The following is a 16,275-nucleotide window of genomic DNA, read 5'->3' as shown; positions in this document are numbered from 1 at the left end:
CAGAAAACATTGTTTGGGAAAAAGAAATTTTGTTGGCACCGGGAACCATTTTTTTTGTTTGGTTTTTGAGACGGAGTCTTGCTCTGTCGCCCAGGCTGGAGTGCAGTGGCCGGATCTCAGCTCACTGCAAGCTCCCCCTCCCGGGTTCATGCCATTCTCCTGCCTTAGCCTCCTGAGTAGCTGGGACTACAGGTGCCTGCCACCACGCTTGGCTAATATTTTGTATTTTTAGTAGAGATGGGGTTTCACTGTGTTGGCCAGAATAGTCTCGATCTCCTGACCTCATGATCCACCCACCTCAGCCTCCCAAAGTGCTGGGATTACAGGCGTGAGCCACCACACCCGGCCACCAGGAACCATTTTTTAACAGTTTCATTTCCCACCAACAGTAGTTAGCATACTGCTATTATGTGATCAATTTATCTCAAATATTAATTTTGATATCTGATACTCCACAAAAACATTCTCTGTTCATAGCAAAGCACTGTCTACTAAAGTGAGATATTAGTAACTACCATGAGGAATGTCCATTAATTGCTGAAGGCAATAACTTCTGTGGCTTATAGAAAGCTGATAGACATTTATCAAGTGCTTCCTGTGTTAGGGCATTGTGATAGGTATCATGAGTGATAAAGAAAAAACGGGCATTTTCTTCCATCTAGGATCTTATAATCTCTAAATATATAAAAATAAATATAGAACTACCAATATTATGTAAATGAAATATGAAAAGAATTATACAATTATAAAAGAGATGCAAAATATAAAATTAATGCAAAAGAAATTGAGTACATATTATCTTGGAATATGTAATATATAGGATAATCAGAATTACCTAGTGTAGTCTAGACCTTCTGGAAACTGGGTTTAATGAAGAATATGAAGATGATAAAGTACGTACATAGACACATTCCCTTTGGTGCTTGTAGAGGGGTTTCTGTTTAAAAGCCTAACTCTTTGCCTAACTCTTGCCTGAATTCTGTTCCCTCTACTTTGTAGTGTGTGATTCACTTTTTATTTATTTTTGTTTTGGAGACAGAGTCTCGCTCTGTCGCCCAGGCTGGAGTGCAGTGGCCGGATCTCAGCTCACTGCAAGCTCCGCCTCCCAGGTTCACGCCATTCTCCTGCCTCAGCCTCCCGAGTAGCTGGGACTACAGGCGCCCGCCACCTCGCCCGGCTAGTTTTTTGTATTTTTTAGTAGAGACGGGGTTTCACCGTGTTAGCCAGGATGGTCTCGATCTCCTGACCTCATGATCCGCCCGTCTCGGCCTCCCAAAGTGCTGGGATTACAGGCATGAGCCACCGCGGCTGGCCTACTTTTTTTTTTTTTTTTTCTATTTTGCAGGCTTGTTGTAAATTAATGTCCAACCAGCTTCCGTGAGAACAACATAAGAGCTGTTACTTTGAATCATTTATTGTCCATAATAGGATGCAATTTGGGCCGCATCCCAATTGTTGCTTATGAGACTACCTTGGCCTCTTGAGCTAGATATATCATGTTTGCCCCTCCAGATTGTCTCCTGATGTTTCCCACCCTGCCCCACGTCCCGGTGGGCTGACCTGTAAAAACTGGTTGGGTTCAGCAAGTGGGGAGCACAGGAGGAGGTGGGTATGAGGGAAGAAGTTGGAGCATTTGTTCCTTTGGCTCTGAATTTCCAGAGTCTGTGCCTCTCACCAGACAGCTCTCTGTACCCAGCCCTTCTGTCCGCTGGTACCATTAGCTGCTCTTTATCTCATTCCTTCAAGCCTAGGGTGCTAACATTTCCCATCCTTTAAGAAGCCTCAGGGTGGCTGGGCATGGTGGCTCTCGCCTGTAATCCCAGCACTTTGGGAGGCCGAGGCGGGCGGATCACGAGGTCAGGAGATGGAGACCACAGGGAAATCCCGTCTCTATTAAAAAAAAAAAAAAAAAAATTAGCCAGGCGCGGTGCCGGTGCCTGTAGTCCTAGCTACTTAGGAGGCTGAGGCAGGAGAATGGCGTGAACCCGGGAGGCGGAGCTTGTAGTGAGCCGAGATCGCGCCACTGCACACCAGTCTGGGCGACAGAATGAGACTCCATCTCAAAAAAAAAAAAAAAAAAAGAAGCCACAGGGTATGGTGTGTTTCCCTCATTTTCTCAGTCCTACTCTTACCTTTGTAATTAGTCCTTGTTTTAACTGTTCCTTGAAGTACTCAATGGGTTGTACTCTTGATTGATCACCTCACCAAGCAGAAAAGGAATTGACCCTCTGATAGTAAGATGACATGTATGTTTCTCATCCTTGTGACTGGAATCAGTGCCTCTGTGTGGGTTACTTCAACACATTCAGTAGAAGTGGGATTCTGCCATTCAATATTGCTGCCATCTCCTTGGCCATTTGATAAAATTTATCTCCTATTGCTAACATGGAAGATGAGGATAAAACAGTCAACTACTGGTATGGACTAAGAAAATCAGAAAGTTTGGAATTGGCTGCTGTTATTGAAAGTCTGCTATGTGTCATAAGTGGGTATGTGACACATCAGGATGATGTTGGGTTGGGAAAAAGTGCTATTTCTCTGGTTACAGAAGCCCCCTTACTAAGGCAAAGGAGTGGTGGTGATTGAAGAGGTGGCATTCTGGATCAACAGGCAAAATGCTTGTGACTGTATGTGTGTGTGTGTGTGAGACCACTGTAATGTGGAATAAGTAGGAATCTTCAAGACAGAAATATCAAACCAGGTCACTGGCAGTGGAAAAAGAAGGCCTTCATGTTTAGGATAAAATCAGGGGAGAAAAAGGGCTGGAAGAACTGGAGTACTTTTGCAATATTGCCTTGAGGATAAACAATATTCTTTTAAAATACCTAGGACCATGGGTGTATAATCCCATCTATTAGGGAGGAGGAAATGTAAATATAAATGAGAAGGCTGAAAAAGTAGGGTGTTACCTCTCTCTGGTCATGTGTTGAAATGAAGAGGTGAAACTATGCAACCCTGTGTTTTGTGGAACCAGCTGAACTTCTCAGGGAACCTAGGACTATATTCCGAACTTTGCTGAACTAAATAAGCTGATACAAGTTACTCAAACCTAAGGCTTACAGGTTACTTCCCCCCCTGCCCCCACCGACCAACACACACACTTAGAGTTGGGGTTCAGTGGAGACAATTTTTGCTTATAATTAGAAAAAACGACAGTTGTTTGAACAGTTTTGGACTGTTTGGCAATCTTTGGAGATGAAAATGGAAACTGAAATTCTGTCATAGCTCTGTTGGGTCATAATTTTTGAACAGGAACTGATGATGTCTCCTTGTATACCTATAATTGGGACCTAGAGCATTCTCAGGACTGATCAGGGGATCAATAGTTGCCAGGAATTGCTCAATCAAAATTGCAGTAATTGAAAGCACAAAACAATCCTCTTTATTTACTTCTACTAACTTCTGGATTGAGATTTGTCCACACTAGGCTGTCATGATGCATCTACTACTGACTCAAGCATCACATCGGCACATTCTAGCTTATGGGTTTTTCTTTTGATGCTGAAGCAAGTGATTCTTGATTTAAATCTCTAGGACATGGCAAACACTAAAAACTGAGATAAATTCTTAAAATGATACGAAAAGAAATCTAAGATGTTTGAGGTCTTACCAATACCTAATAATGTTTTAAAACTTAATTAAATTATGCTGACCAAATAAAGATTACACAAAATTGGTAAAGCAGAAATACATGGGTCTTAAAATTCTGCATTCTTTCTGGAAACAAAGAAACATAAAGGCTGAGAAACTGCTTATACATTTTTTTCTCTTTTAAAACAGAAGTTAAAAATAAATTTTAAAAATTAAAGTAAAAGAGGCAATTTAAATGCGATATTAATTTACATATTTCTTTCCTTATTTCCCAATGTTTCAACTATACAATGATGATATTGAGAGAATTATGCATAATTCTCTCAATATCATCATTGTATAGTTGAAACATTGGGAAATTCTCTATTTTGATATACTTCATCCTCAGCAGACTTCATTATGTATTTCTTCAGAACAGAGAGTATCACTTTTAAATATTTGGACAAAGAGTTGAACAGGAAAAGCACCTTGATTGTTTTGCACATTTTTATTCACATAGTAGTGCAGATATTTAACTTATTCTTCTGAGTCACAAGTGTTTATATTTAACATTTCATCCGCTTCTGTCATTTCAGCAAATAACTAATACAAGAAAGAACTCCTTATGCATAGTTCTGGAAATGTGCATGTTTCTTTTCTTAAAAATTGTCTGCCAATAAAGAACTTTTATAACTCTACAACAAAAAGACAAATAACCCAATTAAAAAATAGTCAAAGAACTTGAATGAATAGATATTTCTCCAAAGAAGAGAAACAAATGTCCAACAAATACATGAAAATATGCTCATTGTCATTAGTCATGGGGAAAAATGCAAATGAAAACCAAAAAGAGACACCACTTTACACCCACTAGACTGGCCATAAACAAACAACACTGCATGTTCTCACTCACAGGTGGGAACTGAACAATGAGAACACATGGACACAGGGTGGGGAACATCACACATCGGGGCCTGTCGTGGGGTGGGGGTAGGGAGGAGGGATAGCTTTAGGAGATATACCTGATGTAAATGATGAGTTAACGGGTGCAGCACACCAACATGGCATATGTATACCTATGTAACACACCTGCATGCTATGCACATGTACCCTATAACTTAAAGTATAATAATAAAAGAGCAAAAAAAAAAAAAAAACACAAAACAAAACAAAAAATAAGCGTTGTTGAGGATGATGAGAAATTAGAATGCCAATACATTGCTTATAGGAAGGTAAAATGACACAACCACTGTAGAAAATAATTTGGTGATTCCTCAGTAAATTAAACATATGACCTAGACATTCTACTCATAGGTATGTAAACAAAAAATTAAACATCAATGTTCAGACAAAAACCTGTACATGAATGTTTACAGCAGCTCTATTCACAATAGGCAAAAGGCAGAAAGAACCACTGTATGGTGTATTTTCAGCTATAAAAAAGAATGAAGTACTGATACATGCCACAACATAGATGAACCTTGAAAACATTATGCTAATAAAAGAAACCAGACAGAAAAGGTCACCTATTGTATGGTTCCATTAATATGAAATATCCAAAACAGGCAAAACCATAGAGATGTAAAGGGAATTAATGGTTGTTTGGGGCTTGGGGGTGGTGAGAATGTGGAGATACTAATGTGGGTATGTGGTTTCTATCTCCGGTGATGAAAATGTTCTGTAACTAGGTAGTGGTGGTGGTTGCCTAACATGATGAATGTAGTTAAGGCTACTGATTGTTCTTTATTTGTAGCCATTTTATTTATTTATTTATTTTTTGAGACAGTCTCACTTTATCACCCAGGCTGGAGTGCAGTGGTGTGATCTCGGCTCACTGCAACCTCTGCCTCCCGTGTTCCGATGATTGTCCTGCCATGGCCTCTCTAGTAGCTGGGATTACAGGCATGCACCACCACTCCCAGCTATTTTTTGTATTTTTAGCAGAGACGGGTTTTCACTATGTTGTCCAGGCTGGTCTCGAACTCCTGATCTCAAGTGATCTGCCAGCCTCAGCCTCCCAAAGTGCTGGGATTGCAGGCGTGAGCTACCGCACCTGGCCTATTTGTAGGCATTTAAAATGCCTACAATGGTAAATTTTATGTTGTGTATTTTGTGTGTTTTGCTCCAATAAAGACAAAATTTAAAAAAATGCCTAGTCAAAGAGTAAGGATATTATCCTTTTGGGGGGTCACATATACAAATTTATGCCACTGCTTTTCGAAAGAATCTTTTAATGATCAGGTGAAATGATGTCCTTTGGAGTGAATGACATATAGTAATTAAAAATGTGCATTAATACTGATTTGGGGCCAAACATGTAACTTATGTTGTTAGACTTGCCAGTCTTAAGTCTAGTGAAATCTCACAGGCTATCAAGACCAAATGTTGTATTTCAAGTCACAGGTGTGGAGACAGGGTAGCGATCAAAGTACAGGTTTTCAGAGTTAAGTGAAATTCAGTGAATTCAAAGCCTAGCTTTTTCTCATACCAGACATGGAATTTCAGAGAAGTTACAGTAATCTTGCAAGTCTGTTTCCTCACTAGTAAAAATGGAGATAGATAATAATCTAATTGAAGGTGACATATGTATTGAGTTCATATATGATAAGTGCTTAACACTGGACTCAGCATATGGTAAATGTTCAGTAGATTAGCTAGTTCTAAGACAGGCTTATAAACATACTTTTTCTAATGTACCCTTTTATAAATTTTTGTGAGGAATTCACCTTCAGTTTGAAGGAAGTCCACTTATCTTGCTTGACTTGGCAGGATTCTAATTGGGAGGGTGTCTTTTGGCATCCTGACTAGATTCTCATGCACAGACAGTGATTTTTTGATTAAATGAAGTTAACAGTAAAGTGGTGATCTCTCTACTTCTACTCTCAACCCCCATCTCAGCTTTCCCCAAGTATTCTGGAACCCTTTCTGAAGAAGAGGGCAGTTCTAACTTTCAGGAATGTTCTGGTGCCAGCTCAGTATGCATCTGCTTATTAATCTTATCAATAGTAACAAAGTATTAGAAGGGCAAAGAAAGAGAAGATTATTGCCTATTTGAAGTTTATAAAGAAAGCCAGAAGAAAAAGAAAAAAAAGAGAACAAACGATAAAGTAGGTCTTGTTTCTTCAACCACGCTCCAAATTACTGATTTTAAACTGCTCCAAGGACCCAAACTGTTCAGCAATGTGGGCTACACTCCCTCTGATACCCAGCCAAGGCGTAAAGAAGCTGACATAAAAACTCAAAGGAAATCATGACTCTTGCAAAACAAAAGACAAAGGGTGTACAAAGGATCATCATTCAAGTTCGAAACCTGCTTGATAGTCCCAGCTCAGCACAAGGCTTTCCACATCTCCTTGACATTAGTCAGCTGGATGTCAGATGTACTTACATCAGTTTTGCCAAGGGGTGTGAAGAAAACACTTAAGTGTAAAACTTATGCCTTGATCCTCAAGGAACTTACAATAGCGCTGGAGAGATTAGCCGTGTAACTGACACTCCAGGGCGGTCAATGAAACGTGACACACGAGTTGGCAGGGACCTTGAAGGTGAGGGATTTCACAGTTAAGGATCATTTGTGGCTGGGGGCTTGTCAAGGAAGGCTTTAAGAGGTGGGATGGAAGTGGCGGGCAGGGCTTTAGATGGGCGGGAAATCCAGGCGATCCTGGCCAAGGACTCAGGCACAGGACCTCTGGATGGCCCTCCCGGCTGACCGGCCTCACCCTTTCGGGCCACGGCGCGTGCGTACCCCAACGCTCGCGCTGGGCGCATTGCCCGCGGGAAGCCGGCCAGGGCCACAGAACACGAGACACCGCTGGCCAAGGCGGGAAAAGACTCGCGCATGCGCGGCTCAGCGTTCCGGGCTTGCCGGGTTGGGGAAAGGGAGGTGGAGTTTCCAACAGGGAACTTGACCCGTTAGCTGCTGCAGCCATGGCGGCGCGTTCGCCTCACTCACCGTACCCTCCGCCCCCAGCGCGACAGTTGGGCCCCAGGTCCCCACGTGTTGGGCGGGGAGCTGAGGTACACGCAGTGCGCAGTGAGGCCTCGGGTTTTGCCGGCGCAGCGCGGGAGGTGGTCGCGGACAAAAGTGATAAAATCTGGCTGGGCGAAGAAGGGTCAGGGGGCCGGCGAGGGCCTGGTGGGGCAGCTCCGGCTCATGCTCCCCTCCTCAGCTCGCCCGTGGGGTCCAGACGGCTAGAGGGCATCTCGGTAGAGGAGGCGATGGTGACCCGGACGCAGCTGCTGGAGGAAGAGCTGAGCAGCCTAAAGGAGGAGTTGGCCCTGTGTCAGGTATCGAGGACTCTCGCAGCCGGCCTTTCCCCACCACAGCGGGGCCGGGACCCGTGGGGAGGCGCGCCCTTCTCCCTCTGCCTGGGGACCTACCCCGCCCCGCCCGGCGGCGCTCCCTCTCGGCTGCACACCCTGCTAAGCCCGTGGCCGGGGGCTGGAGAGACGCCACTGCGCCCGGCTCCCCGACGGCTCCCCGACCCCGGGCCCCTGCCCCTTTCCGAACAGCGGCCAGACAGGCTTCGCCTCCGCGCCGGGGTTTGGTTTTGGTCACTTGGATACTCGCAGTCGCATCCCCTCCCGTTCCCACAAAGCCCAAGTTCTTGGTGGTGACTATAGCCAATACCTGCCTGGGGCCCAGAAGTGACATGCAGTCCACTAGTTGAAATAAACAGGAAAGTGTAAACACTTTTGTTAAAGTAAAATCCATCGATGAAGGAGCCTGTTTTTAAAATTTCAAACCCACACTTGGCTTTGTTTTTACCCAAACTTAAGTTGTAAACACAGACCAGTAACATTTACAAAGTCTCAGAGCCGGGAACTTACAATAGATAATGCTTGGTATTTACTAACCAGCTATAGTAATTCCGCGGTCCTTGAGTGAGAAATCCCATTTTCATGTGATATTGCCAGTGAAAAACATTTGCTAAATCAATTGCATTAACATTACTTTCCTGTTTGTAGAGTTTTTGTAAGGATGGACTTGACTATACTCCTGTTTAAAGAGATTGAATTTTCCTTTAGTTTTGCATCCCTACCATCATCTCTTTTGATTTTACCAGAACCTTCAGATAGGGTTGGGAGATTGGATGTGGAAAACTCACTAAACAGTAGATGTTTAAGTCACTCTGCCTTCAAGGTAGAAACCAGTTAGGAACTGCTGAACATCAAAGTAACTTTGTGAACAGTATCATCAGTTTAATAAAACAATTCATGAAATTCATTCTTTTTTTTTTTTTTTTTTTTTGAGATGGAGTCTCGCTCTGTCACCCAGAGTGGAGTGCAGTGGCGCTATCTTGGCTCACTGCAAGCTCCGCCTCCTGGGTTCACGCCATACTCCTGCCTCAGCCTCCCCAGTAGCTGGGACCACAGGTACCCGCCACCACACCCGGCTAATTTTTTGTATTTTTACTAGAGATGGGGTTTCACCATGTCAGCCAGGATGGTCTTGATCTCCTGACCTCGTGAACCGCCCGCCTTTGCCTCCCAAAGTGCTGGGATTACAGAAATTCATTCTCTCATAGTTTGTTCTGTTGAATTCTTTTGCCCGTTTTATAGGTCCTTGCTGACTGAGTAGAGGGTGTAAAAATGGGACCATCTTCAAATCGAATATGCCTTTGGTTGAACAAGGTTGGGACATTTTATGTGGTGCCCACTTTTCATTTTCCCATTTTTCTGTTCTTCGTTGGATAAGGAGCAAAGGGATCAATAAATGGCAACAAAGAATTGAAACATTTGTCATCTGCCGCCCTCACCCTTTGGGGAGTTTTAAGATGTGAACCCTTTAATACTCTTGAGTCCTAATTATTTTCCACTCTCTTTCCTCCCACCTCTGCCTCCCCACATAGTTAGGCCTTTAGCTGGCTAAGGAGCTAAGATACTTACTTTTTTATGAATGACTTGGTTAAGTAAGTCAGTCTGTTAGAAACAGCCTGATGAACCTCTTCCCGCAAACACATTTTTAAAAATGCGGCTCCAAACATGGTATTGGCTTTTGTGACCTAGGACGTATATAGACTAGGAAAATGATTGACATACTCTTGGCAAATATGAGAATACAGAGATGGTCATAAGAGTCTGGAATGATTATTTCTTAGATTTTGTAATATTAATACTCTTATAATTGTAGGCAGTATCCCGCACCATAAAAGCCTTAGTCAAATGAGACACCTGCTCTTGGGGAATCTTGGGGAAAAAGAGTAATTGAACTCCCAATTGTTTTGTAAAAAAGCATTTAGGTGATTAAATATTCACTTTTACATGTTTTAAAGTTTATTCTCCCGCTTATTTGTTCAGCTAGAAATGACAGTACCCAAGAATACATAACATTAAAACTGCTGAAAATTATAACTTGAAGTAAAATTCATTTTGTATCTCAACCTAGTAAGGACACACACATATACATATATTTTCAGAAAGAATACATTCCCTAACATTGTGTGGGCTGATATTTTTTCAGTTCTGTTCCTTTAAAAAATGCTGTCCAGATCTAAATTAATTTCAGAACCCAACAATGCTTGAAACATATAGTTTGGGAAAAAGAACACTGCTAATTAGTCCATTGTCATAAGTAGTAGCTTCATTTAATTTGTTTTGCTTTCACATTCCACTTATGGGAATTCAATGATGTGTGCTTGGTGAAGTTTGAGTAATTCCCATACCATTCTGCATCACTGGAATGCCTCAGAACAAGCATGTAATAGAAAGTAATCAGACGTTTCTCCTAATATCAGCATCTCATCCCACTCTAAGTGATTGTATTATCTAATTAAACTTTTAAACGATATGGCTTCCTGATTAGCAAGTGAACTATAAATAATGCTTACCTGGAGAAAAAGTGACTAATTTCAATGAGGGAAGAAAAGCTGTCTGCATTGCACTTACTGAGAGTAGTAGGTTAGCTTCCAAATGTAGCTTTTTCCTAAGGAATCTTTCAAGGGTGTTCCAAAGGGCAATTTTGCATCCATGACATTTAATACCCTATTTCACTAATTTAGAACCCAACTCCACTACATTTTAAATTTTGATTATATATTTTTAAAAATTATTATTTGATTCTGGTTGGAAGTTACATAGTGAGAATAAAGAATTTTTTTTTTTTTTTTTTTTTTGAGATGCAGTCTCGCTCTGTTGCCCAGGCTGGAGCGCAGTGGCGTAATCTGGGCTCACTGCAACCTCTGCCTCCCGGGTTCAAGCTGTTCTCCTGCCTCAGCCTCCTGAGTAACTGGGATTACAGGCGTGCACCACCACGCCGGCTAATTTTTGTATTTTTAGTAGAGACAGGGTTTCACCATGTTGGTCAGGCTGGTCTCGAACTCCTGACCTTGTGATCTGCCCGCCTTGGCCTCCCAAAGTGCTGGGTGTGAGCCACTGCGCCTGGCCTGAGAATAAAGAATTTTATAATGACAGTAGTTTGGGAGGCTGAGGTGGGTGGATCACTTGAGGTTGGGAGTTTGAGACCAGCCTGTCCAACATGGTGAAACCCAGTCTCTACTAATGTACAGAAATCAGCAGAGTGTGGCAGCATGCACCATTAATCCCAGCTACATGGGAGGCTGAGGCAGGAGAATTGCTTGAACGTGGGAGGTGAAGGTTGCAGTGTGCTGAGATTGCGCCACTGCCCTCCAGCTTGGGCAACAGAATGAGACTTTGTCTCAAAAAAAAAAAAAAAAAGGAATTTTATAATGAGTAATCTTAGGTTTTTATTTTTTGTATTCATTTTATTTGTGACGGTCTCCCTCTGTCACCGGTGCTGGAGTACAGTGGTGCAGTCCTGGCTCATTGCAGTGTTGACCTCCTGGGCTCAAAGGATCCACCCACCTCAGCCTCCAGAGTAGCTGGGACTGCAGGTGTGTGCTACCACGCGAGGCTAATTTTTGTATTTTTTGTAGAGATGGGGTCTCTGTCTCCCTGTGTTGCCCAGATTGGTTTCGAACTTCTGAACTTAAGCCATTTGTCCATCTCAGCCTTATAGGGGTGCGCTACCACATCTGGCTAAGGTTTTTATTTTTGTTATTTAAAAAGAACATCGTTTAGTGCCTGAAGGAAAAATATAAAGAGAATATGAGTGATTGATAGTAGTTAGTTTCCTTGTATTAATGTCTGGAACAGTTTGAAAACTAGTTCTGTGTTTTTTTGGGGGGGAATTTTTTTTTGTATATGAAAGTTTTTTTTTAATAATTCTAGATGTAATCCAAATTGAACATAATATAGCATTTAAATAACTAAAAAATTCACAAAACTCATATATAATGCAGTTCCACAATCCATTTGTAACATTTTATTGTTCACAAAAGAATTTTTTTTCATATCACCAGACTTACTGTACAGCATGGTGTTATAGTTAATAACAATAGATTGTGTACTTGAAAATTACTAAGATAATAAATTTTAAATGCTCTCATCACAAAAAAATGGTGGGTGTATGAGGTAATGATTATGTTTTCTTCTTTGTTTTTTGAGATAGGGTTTTGGTCTGTCGCCCAGGCTGTATGGTGGCACGATCATGGCTCATTGTAGCCTTGACTTCTCGGGCTCAGCGATCCTCCCACCCTCAGTCTCCTGAGTAGCTGGAACTACAGGTGTATTCCACTACGACTAACTAATTTTTAAGTTTGTAGCGATGGGGGTCTCACTATGTTGCCCAGGCCAGTCTCAAACTTCTGGACTCAAATGATCCCCTCCCATCTTGGCCTCCCAAAGTGCTGGGATTACAGATGTGACCCACTGTGCCAGCCCTAATGGTTATGTTAATTAGCTTGATTTAACCATTCTAAAATGTATACATAAAACATGTTGTATGCCATAAATATATGCAATTTTTATCTGTCGATTCAAAAATACTAAAAACCAAAAATTCCAGAAGAAGAAATGGGTAAATACATTTCTAATCTTGAAATAGAGAAGGCTTTTCTAACTGGTACATGAAGTCCATAAGCCATAATGGAAAAGATGGATACATTTGAGTATGTAAAATTAATAACTTGCTTTTTCAAAAAAATCAATAAGCAACAACAGACTGGGAAGAATATTTCTGACAATGGGTAGACACAAGTCTGATTTTAAGATTTCCTCTAAGTTTCCAACAGCACTTATATTTCATTGACAGAACATAGTCGTATAACCCATAAGGCAAGAGAGATCGGTCTGTTACTTGGGCAGAATTGTTTCTGTAACCAAAAAGAACGGATGATGGAGATAGAAATTGAGGTATCTGCCACACAAGTAAAATGAAATCACTAAACATACAGGATTATTAAACGAAATGTGCTGTGAAAACAAAATTGCAACTGGAAAAGGGGTTACTAGAGACTTGGGAGTTTTGGTGACTATGATAGTAGTCAGGGAAGAATTCACTTGAGATATTATTTAAGATTTAAGCAAAGAGTTGAATGAAGTGAGGGAATACTCTATGTGAAAATGTGATGGATGATGCAGTATGTGCATTGGCCCTGGTTCAAGTAGAGTAAGAACGTCTGTGTGAGCAAGGAGGAAAGTGACGGCTGAGGTTGGGAAGGTGTATATGGGCCAGGCCATATGGACTCTTGTAGCCTTGACACAGAGTTTGGATTAGTTTCCTAATTTGATGGAAACCCACTGGAGAGTTTTGAGTTAGAAGGCTGTGAGACCATGATGGAGAGCTGGGCAAGAGACGGAATTGACTTGGACTGGGGTGATAGTGGTAGAAGTGGTGAGAGTGGTCAGAATTTGCCTATAATGTAGATAAAGACAGTAGGGTTTGTTGATGATTGGATATGAAGTGTGAGGAGAAAAGAATAACCAAGATTGGCCGGGCACAGTGGCTCATGCCTGTAATCCCAGCACTTTGGGAGGCTGAGGCAGGTAGATCATGAGGTCAGGAGTTCGAGACCAGCCTGGCCAATATGGTGAAACCCTATCTCTACTAAAAATACAAAAATTAGCTGGGTGTGGTGGTGCGTGCCTGTAGTCCCAGCTACTCAGGAGGCTGAGGCAGAAGAATCACTTGAACCTGGGAGGCAGAGGTTGCAGTGAGCTGAGATTGCGCCACTGCACTCCAGCCTGGGTGACAGAGCAAGACTCCGTCTCAGGGAAAAAAAAAAAAAAAGAATAATCAAGATTGACTCCTAAGTTTTAGATCAACCTAACCCTAACACCCAGCTCACGGGCAGGCTGCATGTAGCCCAGGATGGCTTTGAATGCGGCCTAACACAAATTATTAAACTTTCTTAAAACATTATGATATTTATTTTGCAATTTTTTTAGCTCATTAACTATTGTTAGTGTTAGTGTATTTTATATGTGGCTCAAGATAATTCTTCTTTCGCTGTGGCCCAGGGAAGCCAAAAGATTGGATACTACTGTTTTAGATCTTTGAATAAACGAATAGATGGCAGTATCAATTTCTGGGAGGGAGAGGGGCAGATTTGTGAGAGGGTAAGGAACCAATAATTTTATTTTGGACAAGTTAAATTTAAGATATCTATTAGGTTTTCAAGTGGAATTATTGAATATGCAGTTGGAGATAATTATGGAATATGCAGTTGAATATGCAGTCTGGACCTAAGAGTAGAGGAAATGACTCTAGATAGAAATGTGCGAGTCTCAGTGTAGCGTTGGTATTTAAAATCATGGGTCTGATATAAGGTCACCCAGGGCAGTGGTTCTCAACCCAGAGTGCACAGATTCACTCAAGGCACTTTTAAAACACAGTGATGCTTGGATCTAACCTAAGACCAATTAATCAGAATCTCTAATTCGTCCCTATTTTTTAAAAGCTCCCCAAAAGGGATTCCTGTCAGCCAAGGTTAATAACAACTAACCTAGGTAATAAGGACTGAAATTACCCATTGTCCTTTGGATTTGGCAACATAGAGGAACTTGAATAATGATTTTATCATAATGGTGGGGAGGAAAATCTTACTGGGAAGCATTATAGAGTGAATGGGAGATAGGAAATAGACATAGTAATTAGAGGCAACTCTTTCAGGGAGTTTTGATAAAAGGGGAGCTGAAAATGGGGCAGCGGTGAGGGAAGTTTCCTTTTAGAGCAAATTTAATTAGATATTTAGCATTTCAACAGTTGTATCCCAAAATATAGGTGATAGAAATAGTAAAAGTGAATGTGGATTACCTGTGTAATAACTTTTTAAAATAAAGCTTTCCCCCATACCTTTAAAGAGAGTCAGTTGGTGTAGTTATACAACTAGGGATCAAGTAATTGGTTTTTCATTTTAAAATTTAATGTAGTATCTTATTTCACTACAAAGCAATGCATCTAAATTCTCTTTTATTTCTTTAAGGCTGATAAAGAATTTGTATGGTCTTTGTGGAAACGTCTCCAGGTGACAAACCCAGATCTCACACAAGTGGTCAGTTTGGTTGTGGAAAGGTGAGCTCTCAAATTATTTTTTCATGAGTATTTGGTGTGTTGAGTTTGTTTCTCTTCATTATTAAAGTTAATACTTGTCATTAATCTCCTAAAGAGATCCATTTAATGTCTAAATAAATGTGGAGCCGAAAATTAAAATTGTTGGATAATGAAGGGTGCCAGTTCACCAAGTATAGGTAGGCCCTATTCCTGTTCATATTCTGACGTATTTGGAGAGTGTGTAGTTAAGAGATAAAATTATGTGTTAAATACTGTGTGTGTGTGTCTTGAGCTGTTACAGTTCAACCTTAAAAATCGGCGAAGTCCCTGTTGTTTGACTTTTTACTCATAGACTGCCTCTATAGGGAACTTACTAGATGTGACTCAGTTTTCCCCTAAGATAACTGCAGTGTGTAATTGAAAGCCTGGGATGACCTTGCCGGTGTAGACTAAGTGTTCTGGAGTAGATTAAGGGATTTTACTTAGCACTCCATATTATCCTGTAGGAACTGCCCATTTAACTGTAGATTGTTGGGCCTCTTCTTGGTCATTAGAAGCAGTGGAATGATCCTGGGTTCTTCCTATCAAACATTTGGTATATTCCCATGACACTTAGCACAGCAATTAAAACACTTGCTTTCCTAGTAAATGGATTTCATTATACTTCTTAAATGAGAAGCTAAACATATGGATACCTTTTCCTTTTCCTTTTTTAAAAATTGGAATCGTGATCCTAAAATCTGAATATCATTTTTCATTACTTGAATTATATTCACCTTTGGAGTCTCTAGTCCTGGGATCATTCCAGTGTTGTCTGAAATTTGACTTGTTAAAAATCTGTGATACATGCCTGAGTATGTCTAATTTTACGATCTTTGGTTATTATGAACACTTAAAATAGTATAATCAGTTTCTTCTCATGTGGCTTGTATGTCTGATTCATCAATCATTTTTTTTCCTTCTGATGATCAGAATTAAGTCTTTTGTTGAAGTACCCTTATTACTTCCTCAATCATTTTTGAGATGAAATGTGATCACTCTCAGACTCCCTCTGTTTTTTTAGTAGAATAAGCCTTCTAGAGAAGCCTTGGGACTTCAATTGTCATTTCCATGATTCTTTATTCTCCCCTCCTTTTATTTGTTATTTTTTAAAACTTTCTAAACCTATCCATAATTTTTACTTTTCTCCTGGTTAAACAGAAGCATATATTAAATTATTGTTAGTTCATTTTCCTCATCCTTTACAATGTCTATTTTTCATATTTATAATATACAAAGTATACATTCATATAACATACAATTTATAAATAAACATACTGTATATGAGAGGTAGGTGTTCAAAAGTCTTTTGT

General features: G+C 40.8%; 1 protein-coding gene across 10 annotated transcripts in view; it reads left to right on the top strand.

Moving 5' to 3' along the window:
• The first annotated feature begins 7,457 nt into the window (after positions 1 to 7,457).
• CNTLN (centlein) overlaps positions 7,458 to 16,275 on the top strand; it is a 367,082-nt gene continuing 358,264 nt past the window's right edge. For 9 of the 10 annotated variants that reach the window (XM_077966047.1, XM_028835147.2, XM_015117646.3 and 6 more), the window contains exons 1-2: positions 7,458 to 7,857; positions 14,856 to 14,944. In XM_077966047.1, the coding sequence (XP_077822173.1) occupies positions 7,498 to 7,857; positions 14,856 to 14,944 (449 nt within the window). In that variant the 5' untranslated portion in view covers positions 7,458 to 7,497. Of the gene's footprint in view, positions 7,858 to 14,854; positions 14,945 to 16,275 lie in introns of all 10 variants that reach the window. The other variant, XM_077966050.1, reaches the window with a different exon arrangement.

The sequence above is a fragment of the Macaca mulatta genome, chromosome 15 (assembly GCF_049350105.2).
Source record: "Macaca mulatta isolate MMU2019108-1 chromosome 15, T2T-MMU8v2.0, whole genome shotgun sequence".
In the NCBI taxonomy this organism is placed as follows: Eukaryota; Metazoa; Chordata; class Mammalia; order Primates; family Cercopithecidae; genus Macaca; species Macaca mulatta.
Note: the sequence above shows the minus strand (reverse complement) of the source record. Positions and strands in the feature narration are given on the sequence as shown.